Source organism: Cenococcum geophilum, assembly GCF_001692895.1.
Source record: "Cenococcum geophilum 1.58 unplaced genomic scaffold K441scaffold_1, whole genome shotgun sequence".
Taxonomy (NCBI): Eukaryota; Fungi; Ascomycota; class Dothideomycetes; order Gloniales; family Gloniaceae; genus Cenococcum; species Cenococcum geophilum.
In genome coordinates, this window is record NW_027137559.1 from 422,740 (window position 1) to 443,672 (window position 20,933).

Below are 20,933 nucleotides of genomic sequence, written 5' to 3' on the forward strand. Positions count from 1 at the left end.
TAGGAATATAATCTAAGAATTAATTAGATTACAGGTTAGGTCGATATTAGAAATACTTAATAATATAAAATATAATAATAAGCTAAGATAGTATAGTACTAAGTAGGAGTAACCTATAAAGATATAGAAAAAGGATTAAGCTATATACTAAAGAGATACTATAAGTATAGCAAGAAACTATAGTTACTAAAAAGTAAAAAGCTGTTAGAGTATATAGTATAGGACTATAAGATAGAATTAAAACTAGGAATAAGTCTAAGGTTCTTTCCAATCTATAAGCTTACTAAAGAAGAAGGTAGAGTATTAAAAGAGTTTATCCAAGAAAACCTATAGAAGGGATATATTAGACCATCGTAGTCATTAGCGGGTTATTTAGTACTATTTATACTAAAAAATAATAGCAAACTAAGGCTATATATCAACTATAGATAGTTAAACAGCATTACTAGAAAGGATAGGTATCCTTTACCCTTAATTAGCGAAATCTAAGATAGGATAGGTAACGTATAAATCTTTACAAAGATAGATCTAAGATAGGCGTACTATTAGATTAGGATTAAGGAAGGTAACAAATAAAAAGCAGCCTTTAGGTTAAAGGAAGGACTATATAAACCATTAGTTATGCAATTTAGGCTTATAAATGTATTAGCAACGTTTTAGAAGCGTATTAACAATATATTAGAAGAACACTTAAATAAATTTATTATAGTATATCTTAACGATATTATTATTTATTTAATAACTAAGAAAGAGTATAAAGAATACGTTAAATGGTTTTTAAAGAGACTACAGGAAGAACAGATACCAGTAATAATTAAAAAATGCAAGTTTTTTACTAGAAAAACCAATTTTGTTAAATTTATTATTAAACTAGGCCAACTTAGTATAAATCTAAAGAAGATTAAGGCTATAGTAAATTAGTAAGAACTAGAAAATGTTATGCAGTTAAGATTATTCCTAAGGTTTTGTAATTACTATAAAAGGTTTATAGCGCAATAGTTAAAAAATATTAAACCATTTACGCGACTAATAAAGAAAGAAGAACTATAGGCATAGGAAAAGAAACAGCGAAAACTATTTAAGAAAGTTAAAAAGTTATTTACTTAGGAGCTAGTTCTTAAGATCTATTAACTAGGACTAAAGACGGTTATAGAAATAAATGCATTAGACTTTATACTAGGGGCGTGCTTTATATAAAGATATTAAAATAGATAGCACCTAGTAGCATATTATAGTTAGAAGATACCACTACTAGAGTTAAACTATAACATCTATAATAAGGAGTTATTAGGTATAATTACAGTATTAAAGAAATAAAGAGCATTCTTATAAGGCATAAAAAAACTATTTATAGTTAAGATAGATTATAAGAACTTAACAGAATTCCTAATAATAAAGGAACTTAATTAAAAATAGGTTAGATAGGCAGAGATGCTTATAGAATACTATTTTAAGATTTAGTATACTAAAGAAATAGATAATATATAAGCAGACGCTCTAAGTTAAAAGGCTAAACTATAAAATAATAAAAAGCTATTAGGGGCTTTACTGCAAAAAGATATAGATAAACTAATTAGATATAATCACCTAAAAATTATAGCAACTTAAGAAGAACTAGATAAAGTTTACAAGTTACTAGAAAGCTTTTAGGTATAAAGGATCTTTAAAGCACAGCTAGAAGAACAGTTAGAGTATCTAGAAGAAGAAATACTATATAAGTATAGAGAGGCAAAGTATATCCTAAAAAGTATAGCAAAGTATTTCGTAGAAGATTTCTATAAGGGGATAACTTAGGGACACAATAGAGCTAGGGGCTTAGTATTAAGACTCTAAGAGGAGTATATTATTAACGGAATCTAGGGCTTAGCGTAAAAAATTATAAAAGAATATCTAGATTGCTAGAGAAATAAACTAATAAGGCATAAGCCGTATGGAGGGCTATAACCTATTAAAATACTAGAGAGACTATAGGAGGTTATATTATAGGACTTTATTATTAAGTTACTAAAGTTAAGAGACCCTATTACTAAATAAGATTATAATATAATCTTAGTAATAATAGATAAGCTTATAAAGTAGGGATACTTTATAGCATATACAGAAGAAATATTAGTAAAAGACGTCGCTAGAATCTATATTAAAGAAGTATTTATAATATATAAAGCACTAAGTAAAATTATATTGGATAGAGATTTAAGATTTATAGTAGCATTTTAGGAGGTGTTTTTAGCGGAATAAGGAGTTAGAGTGGTAACTTTTACTATATATTATCCGCAGATAGACGGTTAAATAGAAAGACTAAATTAGACACTAGAATAGTATCTAAAACACTATATTAATTACGTACAGAATAATTAGGTATTATTATTATTAGTTACGCAGTTTATATATAATATAACACTATAAAAAGGGATAGGCATATTACTATTTAAGGCAAACTATAGATATAAGCTAAGAACATTATTATTACTACGGTAAATAAAGAAAATAAGTAGTATAGCTAAAGAAGGAATAAAGATACTAATAAATCTTTATATAGACCTTATAGAATTAGTAAAAAAGGTATAAAAAAGAATAAAAAAGTACTATAATGCTAAGAGATCTAAGGGACTAGATCTTAAGGAGGGAGATAAAGTATAGCTACTATACAAAAATTTTAAAAGTTAATGACTAAATAAAAAGTTAAACTATATTTGTTTGTATCAACTTAATAATATAAGTGAGTTATATCCCGGGGCACGAAATACGTATAGTATTATATGCTCTTTGGGATGGTGGTGACTGTCAATTCTATTGAGGTAGACTACGTGGTCTATATACTGACGCGCCTCCCCCTAATTAGTTAGCACCTAAGTGGTTAGTACACCAAACGCGTAACTACGCGTTTAGTATACCACGTGCTATAATTATACACTGGCAGTACTTGGAAATGACTTAATTATATTTAACCTCCGTAATTACTTTAATGAAGCCGTAAAACATAAAAGAAATACATAGGAAATCCCTCCTAAGGTGCCTTCTGGGCTGCCTTCCAAACGGTGCTCTAAGCTGGTCGTAAGTCCTACTTACGGTCCGTAAAGTAGACCGTACGGCCTTCCAACGGGCCGTAAATGAACCATAAGTGCTCCGTTAGTTTCGTTCCACCCATTCTATAACCCTTAGGTTAAGCTTATTTATGTTAATTAGGGTTTTAAGAGCTTAGCACGGCTTTACCTTAGTCATAGCGTCTACTGGGTTGTCTTCGGTGCTGATCTATTTAACCTCCGTAATCTCACGTCATTCATAGGCCTGATATAAGCACATTAGGTTAACCATAAGCCTCTTCTCCTGTATCGTACCTAGTTTGACTAGGCAGTTGTAGAGGGACTTTAAATCGGTGCATAAAACCAGGGGTAGCTGCTCCAATTATAGGATCTTCTGGATTGTTGATTTGATTGCGGCTGCTATATTAAAGCTATAGGCTAGTGCATATAGTTTAGAAGCTAGTACGCTGCGGGTTACTCGTTTGCATTTAATTGAAGACTAATACAGTATATTTGCGTCCTAATTACGGTCCATAAGTACAATTACGAAGCCGATTTGCGATGATAGGTCCCTATTATTGGTAAAGGAGGCGTCCGTAAATACTATTACGCTAAGGAAATTTAGGTCCAGTGGTACAAAAGTAAGTCCTCTTATTACATTATTAATTTACTACTAAATACGCTTATTTAGCTGCTTAATATCTTTCTCTTGCGGATCTATTACCTAGGCCGTAAAGGATAAGTTATAGGTAGATTCGGGTTAATAGACTATAGCAATATAGGCGCCTCTTGCACGCTGTACGACGTATTGGTCCTTCGTATTTACGGTTTTATAGGTCTCTCCGCAGGAACTAGTAAGGTCCGTAGGCTTTACTATAATAAGCCTTAGGTTTTAAGTTTGGCGTTTCTGAGTTAGCTAGATTAGGTTACCCTTTTATGTAATTAAGCCTCTATTAAACTTAACTGGGGTCTACTTAGTTAACTGCTCTTACGGCTTTACTAGGAACTTGGCCTTTTATAATTTATTTTCTTTAGCGTCTGTAAAAGTCTGGTCCGCTACAAAGAGGGTATTATCCGTTTGGAGTCTAATAATACTAAGGCCGTTTGATAGTGTATATAAAAGGCAGGGGTTATAGGTTAACTGTTCCGTTTTAAGTTTACGGACATAATGCTGGTGGTACGTCTTAAACCAGTAGTTTCTAGCTTCTAGCACTCCGTAAAGGGGTTTTATAACCTATAAAATTGTTCCTAGTTACAAGTTAAGCTCAAGGGGTAGTTATATAAAGATGTCCCTACTTAGGTAGGTATTGGATTGTACGTAGGCTTATAAGATATCCCGTAAGTAGAGGGCTATGGGCTTAGTTTGCTATAGTCTAGGCGTAAGTATAAGTATAATCCGTTAACTGACTCGTTAAATTATAGGCAATTACGTAAGGACTAAGCCCTTTCCCTAGTCGTTATAGGCTTATATAACAAGCCTTGACTTCTTAAAGGCTTTATTAGTACTAGGGTGCTTAATCTTGTTAACGAAGCGTAAGTTGAATATACGGACGCCTTGCGGAACGTCTTTCTCCGTTATAACCGTAAAGACGCCCTTCTTAAGTAGTCCGTTAATCTCTTTGCGTCATGAGTCCGTAAAAGGGGTTTCCTATACTAGAACTAATATATCCGCAGGCGGAGATTGCTTTACGGATGTGCCTACGGAGGTTAGGTGGTTCTTTGTTACGGGGTTCTCCGTTATAGGGTGCTTTTAGGGGCATCCTCGGCTACGCTTTACGGCAGGTTCAGTAGGTTTGCGGGGGACTTCTAGAGTAGGTAGGGGTGTTTCTAGTTTATTTGGTTCGGCGGGTGCTTCTAGTTTATCTGGTTTAACAGTACAGGTATTTTCGGACCAAAAATAGGGTTTTACGGACGTGCTTCTAAAGTTAGTTGGTCCGCTAGGGAGTTATATACAACACGTTTCGTCTTCTATAGCTAGTAAACGGTAAAGTCCAGTCTAATTACCGCTCTTACGCTATATAAGGACTTTAGAATTAAGCGGGAGGTTATAAACTGAAGTTATATTAGGTCCGTTGCGGTGATGTAGAGCGCTGTTAACGGCTTGTTTGGCCCGTAATTTAACTATTTTAGCCATTGCCTTCTATATTGTAGCTACTCGTTCCGTAATAGACGGGGCAGCAGGGCCTAGGTTGCTTATCCTTAGGTAGGCTCCGTAAACCAAGAGGGTGGGTACTAGTCCGTCAGGGCCAGTAGTATTATTAACGGCTTTTACGGCCATCTATAAAGCCAGTTCCTTTTAGATGTCCTTATACTTATCCGTAATAATCTAGTAAGCTCTCTATAGGGCTAGGTAAGCTCACTTAATAAGCCTAATAGACTAGTGCGCCTTAACTGGAACAGCTTTTATTAAAATAGCCATGGCTGTAGTATACTGCTAGAATTCCTTACTAATGAAGTTCTTACTAGCGTCGTGGGTAATATACTTAGGAGGTCTAAGGTATATATTAATCTAGCAGGTCCGTAAAATGTCCTAAGTATGTTTTATAGATATATTTTGTAACCAACGGGCGGCTTAATAGCGGGTTGCCTCGTTAATTATATATAATACTAGACTGCCGTTAATATATATAATGTCCACGTATACTAAGTAGTTGAAGTTAAGGTCCTTATAAAGGGTGAACTTAAATCTGCCTAGGGAACGTCCGTATTTCTAGCAAAAAGAGCAGTATTTGGTTAGGTGGTTAATTGCTTTCCTATTAACGTCGTTATGTCTAGAGCGTTTAAGGACTCTATATAGCTTTTCGGCTAACGGGTGGCTAAAACAGCGGTGCAGTCGGTAGATTTTAGTACTAGTAAGGTAGCACGGGTTGTGGTTAAAAGATTCCTAAATATAGGTCCGTAAAGTCTCTCCCTATATAAGGAACGGGTGTCCAAATCGTTATATAATTGGTAGGGTAATATGCTTGCTTCCTAGGGCAGTTATAGGGCCAATTAAGGTATCCGTAATATTGTTATAGTAGACCTATAACCTATCTATATCCGCAAGGCAGAGTAGGAAAGGGATATCCGCTTTTACTATGTGGAAGTTAACTAGGCTAATTAGAGTCTTAACTTTAACTAATCCAATTAATACGGTTAAGCTAATGCCGAATTAGACGTTTACGGCCCCAGTTTGCATAGTATTAATATCCGTATTATTATTTACGGTGGTCTTATATATAAGGTACTGTCCGTAACCTATAGTAGACTTCTTAGAGGCACCTATATCGATTATAACGCTATAGAATTCTTTAAGGGTATAGCGTTCTATAGTAATATATATAAATAGGTCCTATTCGCGGTCCATAACGTCCGTAACAGGTCTAACGGGTATATTTACGGGCTAGTTTTCGGGTGCAATTAAGTGTATAAAGGAGCGGTCGGCTAATACGGTCGTAATATTAAAGGCTTAGCCGTCCGTAAAAGGTTTAAAAGTGGTTAGGAATATCTCTAAGGTCTCCTATTCCTAAGTATTTAAGTTAAAGTCAATTATAAGGGCTTCCATTAACTTATTAAGGGACTCCTCCGCTTCCTCTCCTTTATAGTCTAAGATAAACTAGTTAATCCGATTGTTAAATCTCTTCTTAGACTTATTATGTTCTTCCTGGGTATACCTTATAAACTAATATCCTTCCTTACCATATACAAAGCACCTCTAATTAGTTTGTTTACGGGGGTATGCTTTTATACAGGAGTTGGTGCGGGGGTTACAGGTAGGACCTAGTTAATACGGGTGCTGCTAGCGGTAGCGGCGGTCCGTAAAGTAGGCATCTAAGTCGGTTTGCAGATTTTATAGGTCCGTAACGAAGGCTTAAGTACTGCCTAGCGGGTTTAAGGCTTTATACGTTATAATGGAGGACCGTAAATCGTTAATAAGGCCAGCTACGGTGTCTGCGGGCTTGTAATAGGCGTATTTACAAGGTTCTATTTCCTAGCAAGCCGTAATAAGTTTATTATGCAGGAAGTCATCCGTTTAAAGCTTAATATTAAGACCGTGCTATAGGTGGCGGAGGTCTTTAATAAGGATTTGCAGGCACTCTATAGTCGATTTTTTAGTATTCTTGTCCATTACGGTCCGTAACTTGGTCGCATTCTATTAGGTAAGGATATCACGCTTATATTCCGGTCCTTTAAAGTAGTTACATGTGGCTTTATATAGCTTATTAAAGGGAACACTAAGGGGGTTATTCTTAAGGTTGGTATAGTAGTAGTCAAATGCTAGGCCGCGCAGCATAGTAGAGTAGGCTTGGCTAAACTCCTATTTAGGAATATCAGCCTTCTAATAGAGGTCCGTAAAGATAGTCAGTTTAAAGTTAAAGTTGTTATTTTTACTACTGTATTTAGATTTGTCGGTATAGAGCTTAGCTAGGTTAACTAGCTCCTTACCGTAGGTCTTTACTTAGGTAGTTTTCAGATCTGTGACTTAGGTAGGTTGCGGATCTGTGGCTTGGGCGACGGGAGGGTTTTAATCCGTATTTTGGTTTATGGGGGTATTACGGTCCGTAACTTGAGTACTAGGTATACTTTAGCCCGTAAGATTAATTCCAAAATCGCTTAGGTTTATAGGACGAATTTAGTTAAGTAGGTTAGGTATAAGGCCAGCGATGCCATTAAGTTTAGGAGAAGTAAAGAGTTTATTAGTAACTTTAACCTAGTCTAGGATTTCCTCTTTAGTCTATTCTGTTTGGTCCTCCTCCTATATTGTGTTATATAAGGACCGTATAATAATAACTCGTTTATCCTTTTTAACCTATACACCTTAGTGATGTAAAAGGGTTCGTAGGTTACGGATAGTAATAGGGTTACAAGCTTTAAGAATATCTTCCGTAAAGTCCGCAAAGTCTTCCTTATATTACTCCTATAGGTTATTATTCATAAGCTTAAAATATCCGTATTTAAGGATTTTATACTTAATATAGTTGTTAACGTTAGTTATAGACGTAAGGTCGACTCCTTGTCTCCATTTCTCTCGACCTTTATTAATCTGCTTGCTTATATCTGCTATACTATATAGTATAGTACGTAGCGGGTGGTAGTAGCTTGTAACGGGTGGGGGAGGTCTTATAACGGTCTGTAAAATCAATTAACGGGTCCGTAATAGTTCGAGAGGTCTTACGATGGTCCGTAAAGGTAATTAACAGGTACGTAATAGTTCGCAGAAGGGTAAGGGGTCTCCATAAGGGGTCTGAAAAGAGGTTATAGGTGTTAAAAGAGGGTGTAGTAGGAATTAAGGTTTGAGGTTCGAAGGAGGTTGAGAATAGGGGGTTCTGTAAAGGTCTATATTCGCGTCTATAAACTTCCGGTAAACCGTACTAAGACTTAAATAAGTATATAGAGTTAGTAATAGTTCCGTAATCCCCGGCTTCCGACCTTTTAGCAGGTCGTACTAGGAGTCTAAACGGGTGGTCGCTGTCGTGTATCGCTCGGGGGGAGGTGTCGAGTGATTGCTGATCTGTGCGCGCTCACTGATTAGTGTTTGTATCAACTTAATGATATAAGTGAGTTATATCCCGGGGCACGAAATACGTATAGTATCGTATGCTCTTTGGGATGGTGGTGACTGTCGATTCTATTGAGGTAGACTACGTGGTCTATATACTGACGCGCCTCCCCCTGATTAGTCAGCACCTAAGTGGTTGGTGCACCAAACGCGTAACCACGCGTTTGGTGTACCACGTGCTGTAATCATACAATATTAAACTAGGACCTTTTAAAATTAAATAAAGGATTTTACCGGTTATATTTAAGTTAAACCTACTAGCTAAAATAAAAATCTACCCTATATAGTATATCGTAATACTAGAGCTAGTATATAGGAATATTAAGCCACTAGTTTATAAGGCAGACACGTATAAAGGATAAGAAGAAGATAAATAGTAAGTTTTAAAAATTATTAATTATAAGGATATTAACAATAAAATATAGTATAAGATTAAGTAGATAGGCTATAATAAGACTACCTAGGAGCTACTAGAGAACCTAAAAAATGCTATAGGAAAGGTATAGGAGTATCGGAAGAGATTAGGTTAGGCAGTATTAATAAAAAAGGATTACTAAAAAATAAGTTACCTAAGGGGGACCTAAGAAGAGCAGTTGCCGAACTACTTAGATCTATTTCCTTCTTAGTTAGAAGAAAGTCTATTCTTTTATTACTAAGTTCCTATAGACCTTATTTTATAAGTTTTTACTCTTTAAAATAAACCTTTTTATAAACTTTCTTAAGATAGAGTAACTAAGCGGATGCTATAATATAGGCTTTAAGGGCCTTCTACTCTATATTACGAGAACATTCTAGCTTAGTAAGAGCCTAAGATAGTTTACTATCTAGCTACGTAGCAGTAGATTAAACATAAGACCCTAAAATAAATTAATTAGGGAACTAGACGACTATTAAGAGTAATGGGTCGTATATATTTAGTATTAAAGATAGAGTAAATATTATAGGACAAACGAATATTCGCTTTAGTATACTCTAAGTAGGAAGACAGTTATTACGAAGATAGGTTCGCCAATATAACGTAAACTAACCCCTTTTTTAAATAGCGAGAATATAAAAATGGTATAATCTTACTAAGAGATAATATCGCAGTAATAGTATAAGCACGACGTTACGCTTATAAAGAAGAAAGAGCTTTAGGTATAATAAGTAATAATATTAACTAAATTAATTAGATAGATATTACACCTNAAGTAAACAACTTAAAGATATTTAGGATCTTTAAGGACAAAGATAAAGAGGAGGGAGATAGTGTTACGGACGCTTTAAGTACAATATTATAACTACTTAGGGAAGAGTCGGAAGAAGCTAGTCAGTTAATTTAAGCATAGTCTAAGATAGAGCTGATAGAGCTATATAATAAGGAATAGTAACTAAGGTTATATAACGTTATACACAGTATACGTAGTATATAAAGGGAACGTACGTATAATACGTATAATATATATATTATATATAAGAAGGATTTTATAGGAGTACGGTTGTGTATTTAAGGACCCTTAGTCCCTACTTAGATAGTTCCTTCCTTATAGTAATTCTTAGAATATAATTAGAGTTAATCTATTAGGCAACCACTCCACTAGTTATTATTACGTTGTTGACTTTAATTTGCATTACCTATACACCTAGCCCAATAATGAGCCTATCGTAGTACTTGCTACAAGGTTCCGTTATAACTATTCTTTATAATTACTCTTCCCTTTTAATATAGGAACAGCCCTAAAGGAGCTATAGTATTCCTTCTTTTTTTATACTATGTCCGCCATAATAAATAATTAATCGGTTTAACTATATTATGCGTAGCGTTAATCTATATCGGTTTATTATAAATTTCTATCGCACTATACCCGGCTCTAAATTTAAGGATTTATAGCTTTATATTAACTAGTTAATTAAAAAATAAAATGGTAGCTAATAGAGCTTTAATTGAAGCTGCAAGAGGGCTTACAGTATAACCTGTTAGGCTACTAAGTGGGCTAGTGGAAATGACATATATGATACTCTATGAGGAAGAATCTAAGGGGCTCGATGGCCCGAGAAAGTAACTACACGATGGCCCGCGCGCTGTCACGTGACCTCTCGCGTGACACGCCGCTGACCTCAAAGAGACTGCCCAAGTACCCCCCCCCCCTACCAACAAAAGGCATAGTAGTAAAGGCAAAATGTGGAAAATATAAGGCTATTTAGAAGGCTCGATTAGAACGTGTGAACGATTAAAGATTTTAATGTTATATAACATCGTTTCAAATGATACTTGCCAAGAACCAGGTTCGATATTTTAAACGACTAACTAAATACTGCTAGTAGGTGTCGATCGCTCGTCTCGACTTGCTCATACTAAATATCGAACGAATATATCGCTCCATCGAAACCCCCCTATTGAGGTGTGTTCATCGTTGTTGTTGATTGAACTCGATGCCTGGAGAAGAGGAATTACCACCCTCAGCCCGTGTCCGCGCATGTGAAGATGACTAGACTTAGTTTCAAGCGCACACCATCACTTCTCCCAGCTGACAGCTATTTGCGGTTGAGGGTGAGCGGCCTTGTACGACCCCTCAGCTTACCAAAACCGAAAGAATTCAGCATAATATCATTTTGCGCAGCTTGAGTCCTTGATGATGGCCCCAGAAAGTATTTGGAAACCATTTTGTAGGGAAGACAAATGAGCGGACGGGGTTTTCGATGTTTATTGGAGAGAATCTAGACTTTGTTTCTTATTGGGAAATAGTTATCAAAATGTCTGCCCCACATCCCTTTCGGCAAGCGCCTACATGTCGAGTAAGGAATATCCGAAAGAATGGTTACCTGAATCGATTGGATCTCACATGCATCCGTGGTGACAAGCACCACCACATCCTGCCGGTGCCGGTTCCATAATGGACCGTTGCCGAATCAGAGTGACAGGAGGTATGGTTCCTGGCGGAATCCAGCAGCGCATGCGTGGGAAATCATACCGGAAGGGAGGGTTGATGCTCGCGGTCATTTCTTTTTGGTGTTTTTCTGCAGGCGGGAGGGCAGATGACATGGCCTAATCTAATGGATTCGAACAGCGCTCTTTGTGCAAAGATGGTGAGACCTGGCATGGCTGTCAGAAAGTGTCCGCCTTTGTTGGATTTTGCGGTCGCTCTCGGCTGCTGCACCCATGACGACGTGTCATCTCGCATTGGATACCCCTGGTTCGCAGTCAGCCTTTGGTGGCTTGTATTGCTGGTAGCCCAGTCGAATGAAAGCAAGCAGCGCGCCTGATCAACACTCACCCGCACTGAAGAATATCCACAAGTTGCATCATCGGCCTGTCTGCCGCGCAGCTCCCGACGCCGGCTGTGGATCGTGCTTTCTGTCTCGCGCATGACCTAGTTAAGCTGCATAATCGACTACATGTACTTTCAACTCTACCTACACCACTCCGCATTCTCTATTTCTACTTTCCTTATATAGTGTGCAACCGTCCTACATATACTGGCATCACTCGCTTCCACCAGGCCTCTCCCACGGCCACACTCGCGCCCGCGCATGGCGAACGCTCACACATGTCGTTCCTGTATGATTCCGTCTTGCCTAGCACGACCAGGTTGTATTCCGGCAGAGGCGCCGACCTGAAAGATAATCAGAGACGATTGAGGAAAAGCCAGAGCCATGGCGGCTTCCTCACACCTCTTATACACCTTGTGAGGGACCCTGTGGGAACAATTGGAAGCGCAGTCGGGACGTTCCAGGATGCTTCTGAGCCGGCCGCCCCGATTGGTCCCGATGATGACAGTCGCAAACAGATTCTATATTTGCGGATGAGGAATGTGAGTGTCGGACCATTCCAATTATAACAATTGTGGATATTGATCTGGCGGTTTTCAGGCCGAGTCATATGAAGAATGGCGAATAGCTGCCACAGAACTCGACATGCTTGAGGGCAATGATACTTGGAAACATGAGGATGAATCTGCAGAGTACGACGCCGCCTTAGTCGAGGCCCGCCTCAAGCAACTTAATGAAGCCTGTATGAGCTGCGATGTTAACAAGATGCTCTTCCTCATCCGAACATCCCTAACCCGTGGTCTTGGAGGCATGGGCGATCTCAGGCTCTACAAACATTGTCATATTGGTACAAAGGCCCTGATAGAACGCTATATTGAATCTGCCCAAAAAACTCTCACGGCGTTGCTGGATGTGTCGGCGAAACAGAGCAATAATGCATGCGTAGAGCCAAGGATTGTGCTCGAACAGCTTCTAGCTGCGCGTCAATCGTTTGGTCGAAGCGCATTGCTTCTCTCAGGAGGTGGGACTTTTGGCATGAATCACATTGGAGTTGTCAAAAGCCTCTGGCAAGCTCGCCTCCTGCCACGTATCATCTCCGGCGCATCAGCTGGTAGCATAGTTTGCGCGGTACTTTGTACTAAAACAGATGCCGAAATCCCTGATGTACTCCAGGAGTTTTGCTATGGAGACCTAGCAGTCTTTAGCAAAGAGGGGCAGGAAGATGGTGTCATGGACAAAGCGGCACGCTTCCTCAAACACGGTGCCCTCTTTGATATCACCCACCTAGTTACTGTCATGAGGAATAGGATTGGTGATATGACCTTTCAGGAGGCCTACAACCGGACCCGAAGAATCTTGAACATTACCGTGTCGAGTGCGAGCCTGTACGAGCTACCCAGATTGCTCAATTACGTCACAGCCCCTAATGTCATGATTTGGTCTGCAGTGTAAGTTCAATTATTCTCTTTTTGTCTCAGGTGTTTGATATGTTCCCGCATTTGTAATAGGGCTGCTTCAACTTAAGTCTGTCGGTTCGTTGCTGATACGCCTTAGGGCCGCCTCATGCTCGGTGCCATTTGTCTTCTCAGCAGCTTCACTCCTTGCAAAGGACCCAAAAACTGGCAAAGAAGTCCCATGGAACCCAGCACCCAACGCTGGCTGGATTGACGGATCCGTAGACAACGATCTTCCTATGACACGATTGGCGGAGATGTTCAATGTCAATCATTTCATAGTTTCCCAGGTCAATCCCCATGTTGTGCCTTTCCTTGCGAAAGAAGAGGACAACGTTGCCGCAGAAGCCCGTCAATCTCCCTCCGCATTCGCTGCAGGCCCGAGCTGGCTGCATAGCATGGCCAACCTTGCAAAAGGCGAGGCTCTACATCGTCTTCATGTCCTCACCGAACTGGGAATTTTCCCGACTTACTTGACGAAAGCTAGATCGGTACTCAATCAACGCTACTCTGGTGACATTACCATTTTCCCGGCCATATCCTACGCTCAATTTCCAAAAGTCCTCAGCAATCCTACGGCTGAATTTATGTTGCAGTCCATGCTCACTGGCGAGCGCGCGACCTGGCCGAAACTTTCCCGCGTAAAGAATCACGTTGCGATTGAGCTCGCTCTCGACGAAGCAATCAGGCAGCTACGCACTCATGTAGTCTTCAGCCCCAGCCAAGTAGATCTTCGCCTAAACACTTTCACCCGCCCCCTTTCCCAGGGCGATGATCGATATGTTCGCCGCCGTGCCAGCAGACCCCCACATAAGATCACACGTTTTGAACACGGTACTGTACCCAATAATCATAATGGGCAACCTTCAAAGCCGTACCTTTCTTCACATCCTACAAGGAGGTCATCACAGTCCTTTGATGCTACCCAGTTTCATCAATTCGGCGCCTTGGACACATTTTCCCCAACCACAGCAGCCGATCCCTCCTCTTCCTCAGGTGCAGAATCCGCTTGCGAAACAGACACAACGGACTTACTATCCTCGCCTTCTCCACCGTCATCTCCATCACACCCGTCAATCATACTACCGACTCTCTGGCCATCAACCCGCCAACTCTTTCCCTCAGCTTCTCAGCCGGCCACAGCCTCAATTACTACACACGGTATCGGTAACCGGAACTCAAGCAGCCTAAACCTTGGAATGCCATTCAAGTCTAATCAGGCCTCTGTACCTCCAGTCGTCAGGGTAGACACACCCAGCACCCCAGAGCTGCGGTACAAGCGCCTCTTTCATCCGCTTGCGAATATTGCGAGGGAGGAAGCTGTTCACCCTGAGACCCAGAGGGAAAACCAATGCCAGCCTCAGCCATTAGCACAGATGCAAGGACTGGCAAAACCCGAAATCCAATTGGAGTCTCAGAGCCGACCGCAGGATCCGACCCCCCCATTTGCCCCGACGATTACTCAAACTCCTTCAGCCGTTTCAACTTCAGGCAGGGAAGGCCCATTTAGGAAAACCAAGAAGGAAGGCAAGCAAGAGAAAAAGGATCGCAAGAATGCAGAGAAAGAGAGGAACCGGTCAAGGCGTGGCAGTGCGCAAGGCCCCGGTTTGGATTTACTTCTTGATATCTCTGGCACTAGAGGCATGATGTTAAGGCGGAAGAGCGGGAGTTCCGAATCACGGGGTCTGGGTAGGAGTATCCCTTGACACGGCAATTTGGGTCCTCAGGTTATCGATAAGAATCACCAATCGGAAAAGCTGGGTTAATATAAATATCCAATTGAATCCAGTCGTCAATATAAAGCGAACTTAGCAAATGACCCTGCCGTGCCAAGGGATAGGATAGATCAAGTTCTCTTCGTTACTGCAGTTTTTTGGTGGGCGCATTTGGACTGGGGCATATGCGTTGCGATGGACGACATGATGGTTGCGCATCGCACTGGATTGGACTGATTTGGAGTTTTTAGGTTTGTTTATGAGAACCTGATAGAAATCTATACGATCGCGATCTCTAATTTTTCTTTTGTTGATATGCATCGATCGTTCTAAACCTATGTGTCTTGGGCTACTTCTTTTGTTTCTTCAATGCTTAGAGCATCACATTTTCCTATTGTTGAATATCATCCAGAGGACAGACCGGAGGCGCTTGACAAGAGGCGCATTTTCAAGCGTGTAGAGGGAGGAGCACAGACATGGAGTTTCTTGGTTTGGTGAATAACGGAAATGGCACTCATGTAAAAGAGGAATAATTGGTGAGAGTGGGGTATATACATATCCAGAATGACTTGTCCATACATCTATGCATATAAAAATGCGTTCCAAATCCACGCTCGCCCCCTCTCTGCCACTAGTTTCGTGACTACATCGACTCGTCCTGTTATCCTGACGATGTCTTTTCTAATTTTAATTTCCTTATTCATCCGGGTATATAAACTATATTTACAACCAAACACCTTAATCTCATCAACCGAAGATCGTCCCAGCGACCTTCACAAACCGATCTACGACTCCTTCGGCGGATCCACAGGCGGGAAAGCTTGCGGAGCCTTCGTGTCCGGCAACGGCTCAATTTGTGGCATTAGTTTCCGCTCTTTACCTAGCACAACTACACATTGGTTAGCAAGTTGCCCTCTGCTTCCCGTCCGATATAGAGGTGACTCACGCCGCTGGTACAGCTCGTAGCTGGTCACTATTGCAATGGGCAGCGCGACCATTATCGCTGTTATGCGTCGCGCCGCGGGCTTGTATTTTGCGGGCAGCTGACCGTCGGGGATGCCGTGCAAGCTGTCGGTGCCGGAGCCAGTGGTGCCGGGGCGTGCGGAGAGGTGGGACACGGCGAAGGTGTTTAGGGAGGTAGGAGAGATGGCGGGTTTAGCGGGGGCGGGTGAAGGTTCTAGAGAGCTGCTGGGTGGTTTGGTAGGAGAAGATTTGGAGGGATTAAAGGGTTTAGGCGTTGCGTTACTGGAGCGGTAGGGTAGGGGTGCGGATTTGTTAGGTGCGGTGGGTTTTGAAGGTGGCATTTGAGGAATCCTAGAGGAAGTGGATGAAGGTGAGGAAGTTTCTGGGGCTGATGGAAGTGGCGCGGGAGCGGTTAGGCTTGGTGTCTGAGTGGGCGCTGGCTTCATAGTCGAGGTTGTAGGGGCGGGGCCTGTAGAGGTCGTACTTGAGGTAGGTTTTGCTGAAGCCGAAGAGTTGCTTGCTTTGAGAGTTCCCTTCGCTCCCACCTCTTGTAATATCTTTGATGTGGAAAGAGTTGCGGGCGTGGCTTGCTTCGGAGGGTTTACAGCGATCTTCGGCTGTGATAACTCCCCATTAGACGTTTCTTTTGACGTCAATTCTGCTTTTGCACTCTTAGCAGTCTTTGTGCTTGTAGATTTCTCTATTTTCTTTGACGGCTTTTCCCCGGATATTGTTGGAGCCTTTGTAGCTTTTGTAGATGCCTTCCTGGTAGTAGTTTTCTTAACTGGCGTCGGATTTTCCACAGTTAACGCCGATTCGGTCTCCGCTTCTACAACCTTCTTTGGGCGACCCCGTTTACGAACAATCTCTGTAGAAGACATTGTGTTGGAATTTTACTAGGAAAGAAAAATCTGGGGAAACCTCCTGGAAAGACGCGAGAATGGACGTGTCGAAATTTTTGGCGCCAGGAGAAATGTTCGGCACGGGCCAGTAATGGGTCTGTGGCACAGACTCAGGATACCAATAGCCTCTCCAGATTTACCTCCGGCTAGTTAAATTGAAGACCCCTCATGGTAGCAATGGAAATTCACCAGCCTCACCTGCTATGTCGCGCGAAAGTTTTCTAGGTTTATCATATGATCGTTTTTTCCCTAATTGAAGCACATTCCTTGGTCTCAGCCTCATGTCAAATAATGGATGTGGTACAAGTTTGAAGAAGCTGTGGAAGCGCGCTTCCATCCCGTCGGGTTTGTGTCACTCCTTATTCCGTCGACTAGTCTCCTACGAACCATTTTCTTGGCCAACGCTCCTCAAATTTTCGTCTCTCTATTCTACCTTATATACAACGCCTTGTTCACCTCCATGTTTCTCTCGAAAAAAATGGATGTCATATGGTGCACACAGCTTTATTGCGTGTTACAGTACTGAGCCCTGCGGCCTACAATGTTCAACGTACTACCTACAGCTGCCATATCTCTATGCGATCCCGCTCCTCATAGTATCCACTCTCCTTCACGGCTTGTATCTCAGAGTATCTTTATTGCTCACATTGCTGTCTACGAACGTAGAGGAAGATTAGAATTCGGACATGTTCAGGTTCGGCTACTCTTGCATCTCGATCTTTTTTTTTGGTCGTTTTGATGATAATTGCCGTTGCTGGAGCAGCGTTGATCAAGTTTCCTGGGACGAGCAGTCTACCTCGCAGGTAGTTATAATATTGCGACCAGTGACACGAGGGGTTTTTAAACCCATTACCGAACGGCCTGACGTTTTATATGGCGTTGAACTCCGCTTGTAGGTTGCCACAAAGGAGTAGGATATAAACCAAGTTTTATATCAAGACTGCTTCTACCTTACTGGATCCAAAAAAAAAAACCATGAGGTCATGAAAACAAATGCCTTCCACCAGAGCTTATGCATACACAGCGCTGACGATCCTATTGACTGAGCGCCGATCATTGATCGTCGTCTACCAGATTGAGACTAGATCAGGGGTATCCTGGCCTTGTATATATATTCATTCTTCGTAGACCAATCTACACACGAGTTGGTTCCTAACCCGGTATTTCTGGTCGACAGTAGAAGATCTGAACTTCCCAGAGAACTTACAGGTTATTAGCGATGTCGATGTCGATGTCATCAACAAGAGCCTTGTCCGCTCCAATAGACAAGAAATGCGATGCCTTCACAGACAGCAATAAATTCTGACAAGCCGCTTTAGAAATCTAGACCACCAATTTGAAAGTCCAACAAAAACGAAGGATTGAATCACTTAACCCCGTCTTTTCTAGTTGAGGCTAGTGAACTACAGTCGGAGAGAACATTAATTACATTTGAATATGAGCTCCAGGTTTCTTTACGTCTTCATTTGTCTCTGAAAGGATGTTCGACTTCGTTTAACTCAGTTATGTGATCAGTGGTATACCGTTTGAACCAAGTAGTTGTAAATATTTGCTCGAAATTTTCTATTGGAACATCCACAGCAATCCATCGCCAGCATACTCAGAACAAAACTATGTAATAAATTCTCTAGATCTAGCCCCCCTTCCTAACACAAAGCCATAAACCATAAACAGGTCTACCCAAACGTTAACATGAATATTTGTCAATCGGAGGTCCGTGCGCAAATTTCAGGAAAGAAGAACTCGTGTGAAGATTGATCTACGAAGAAAATGAGGCTATATATACATGATAGACGAGTCATAGGCACCCCTGATCTAACCCTAATATGGTAGTGATCGGCACCAGGTCGACAATATTATACATTTCACAGCTTCATGCCTAGCACCTTATGCACCCTGAGCGCTTGCCTAATGCTCAAGTCCAGCATAATCTCCTCACTGCCACCTGGGATCGCATAAGCCCTCACATCCCTATACAACCTCTCGACCTTCGCGCCCTGTCCACCGCGAGAGTAACTCAGACCACCAAAAATCTGGGACGCCTCGCGGGCACAGAACTCAAACGTAGTGGTGGACTGGGCCTTGAGACTAGCAATGGCGCCTCCGAGCTTCAGCATGGCTTCCATCTCATCCATCTTCTGACACTGGTAGATGAGGTTCTCAAGCCAGTTGTATGAAGCTTCGATCTGCCGCGCCATATGTGCAAGCTTGAGCCGGATGACAGGGTGGTCGATGAGCTTTTTGCCAAAAGTGCGGCGCTTGTGGGCATATTTCATGGATTCTTCGTAGCAAACGCGAGAGAAGCGTAGGCATTGGATTATTATACCGATACGTTCGTGGTTGAAGTTTGTCATGATGACTATGCAGGGTCAATGCTCCGTATTTCGGAAGATTATGGTAGTGTCATTTACCTTTGAAGCCTTGGTTTTCCTTGCCGATGAGGTTCTCGACAGGGACCTTGACGTCCTCGAAGGTGATGTAGGTTGTTCCGCTACTCCATACGCCTTGGCAGTCCATCTTGCGGGTGGAGACGCCGCCGGCGCTGCGCTCAATGAGGAGAACACTGACACCATTCATGCCGGGGCCACCGGTACGGACGGCGGTGGTGAAGTAGTCACACCAAATCCCGTTGGTAATCCATTTCTTTTCGCCGTTAACAATGTAGTGCTTGCCATCTTCGGAAAGCTTGGCTTCACATGTTAGATTCGCCACATCGCTGCCCGCATCTAATCACATGTCAGCAAAACTGTAATATTATTTTGAGATTGGAAAACAAAAAACTGACCTGGCTCAGTAATTGCAAGACAGATGCGCTTCTCTCCCTTGAAAATATCCGGAACAATGCGCTTAACTAATTCCTTCTTGCCGAACTTAACAAGAGGTGGGCAGCCGATACTAAAACCACCGATCAGATTCCAGACAAGACCTCCGCTACCAGCGCGCGAAATCTCATCGGTGAGCACCACCTCGTGGAAGAGGTCCCACTTCTCCAGAGGAACGCTCTGCACGCGGTATTTTGTCAAGTGTGTGGGATAGTGGACGCCAATCAGACCGGCAAGATATCCCCGCTCACCCATGGCTTTGTAGATGCTGTCGGGGACCTTCTTATTCTCTTCCCATTCCGTGACGTTTGGCATGATGTCTTCTTCGACCCATTGTCGGACTTCGGCGCGGAGATCGGCGTGGGATTGGTTAAAGTAGGGAGAGTGATACTAGGGAATTGACGTGTCAGGGTCAGAAGACGCATGTTGTGGTAAAAAAGTAAATTGAGACTTACAGATTGATACCATGACGGATCGGCGTATGGAACGAGGTCTCCGTATTGATCTAATGCTTCTGCCTTTTCCTCTGCGGTAAGTCCCGGTTGGGGCACAACGACACCATGCTTTGCTGACGGCTTTACGATTTCCTTACTCGCCGTAAGAGTGGCCGAAGGAGTTGGAGGGGCGGCTTTTGAGTCTAGAGAGCCAACCTGGAGCTGCTTCTGGTACTTTTTGAGAGTGCTCTCATTGTGGTGCTTCCAGAACTGCTCTGAGGCGTCTTTGCCAGCAACCCGCTGGAGAACTAGCATCGGATCAATACAATTCGCGAATGGAGTGTATAGTTATTCTCACTTTTCTTGCCGCCAGGATGCTCGTCCTGGAATTTCGTCAGGTCGTAGACGTCCTCATCCACTATAATCCAGAGATTGTCGGCCTTGTTGTGCGACGCCACGTCGGCAGTAGATAATCTCTGTGACATTTTCGGCAGAACTAGAATATGAAGATATAAAGGGAAGTCAAATAAGAGCAAAAGAGAGTTACTAGGCGAAGACAATGAATGGCAGCTGACTGGATTAATACAGCATTGCCGCAACGCTTTCACATGCTGGCGGCTTAACCCCCATACACCTGACTTATCTTGGAGCCGCAGGCGGTGGGGGCTTTTGTGGTTCACAGGACGGTGACACGATAACCTGCTAAGAGCTGCATCACCGCCGTTATTGGTTAATTCGCAGCAAAGACGTAGAAACACCAGTTTCTTCAAATTCGAGACTGAGACGTCACTGGGCGCTATCCTTGCATGGACCGAGGCATTTCCAGTTGTGG

At 41.8% G+C, this 20,933-nt stretch overlaps 3 protein-coding genes across 3 annotated transcripts; 1 reads left to right on the top strand and 2 right to left on the bottom strand.

Annotated features, from left to right (window-relative positions):
- Positions 1-12,089: 12,089 nt before the first annotated feature.
- On the top strand, positions 12,090-14,971 carry K441DRAFT_531359 (patatin-domain-containing protein; the record flags this gene model as incomplete). Its single annotated transcript, XM_067642199.1, has 3 exons — positions 12,090-12,353; positions 12,412-13,259; positions 13,366-14,971. 3 exons carry the CDS (start codon positions 12,090-12,092, stop codon positions 14,969-14,971), a joined length of 2,718 nt encoding a protein of 905 aa, XP_067510203.1.
- A 520-nt stretch (positions 14,972-15,491) lies between these two features.
- On the bottom strand, positions 15,492-16,868 carry K441DRAFT_691689 (uncharacterized protein). The gene is made up of 2 exons (XM_067652497.1): positions 15,927-16,868; positions 15,492-15,869 (listed from the first exon to the last, which is right to left on the bottom strand). The coding sequence occupies exons 1-2, from the start codon at positions 16,822-16,824 to the stop codon at positions 15,766-15,768; spliced, it is 1,002 nt and encodes a 333-aa protein (XP_067510204.1). The 5' UTR covers positions 16,825-16,868; the 3' UTR covers positions 15,492-15,765.
- Positions 16,869-18,397: 1,529 nt separating this feature from the next.
- K441DRAFT_650132 (acyl-CoA dehydrogenase NM domain-like protein) lies at positions 18,398-20,823 on the bottom strand. Its single transcript, XM_067646988.1, has 5 exons — positions 20,460-20,823; positions 20,123-20,409; positions 19,631-20,057; positions 19,257-19,571; positions 18,398-19,204 (listed from the first exon to the last, which is right to left on the bottom strand). Exons 1-5 carry the CDS (start codon positions 20,584-20,586, stop codon positions 18,711-18,713), a joined length of 1,650 nt encoding a protein of 549 aa, XP_067510205.1. The 5' UTR covers positions 20,587-20,823; the 3' UTR covers positions 18,398-18,710.
- Between the last annotated feature and the right edge of the window lie 110 nt (positions 20,824-20,933).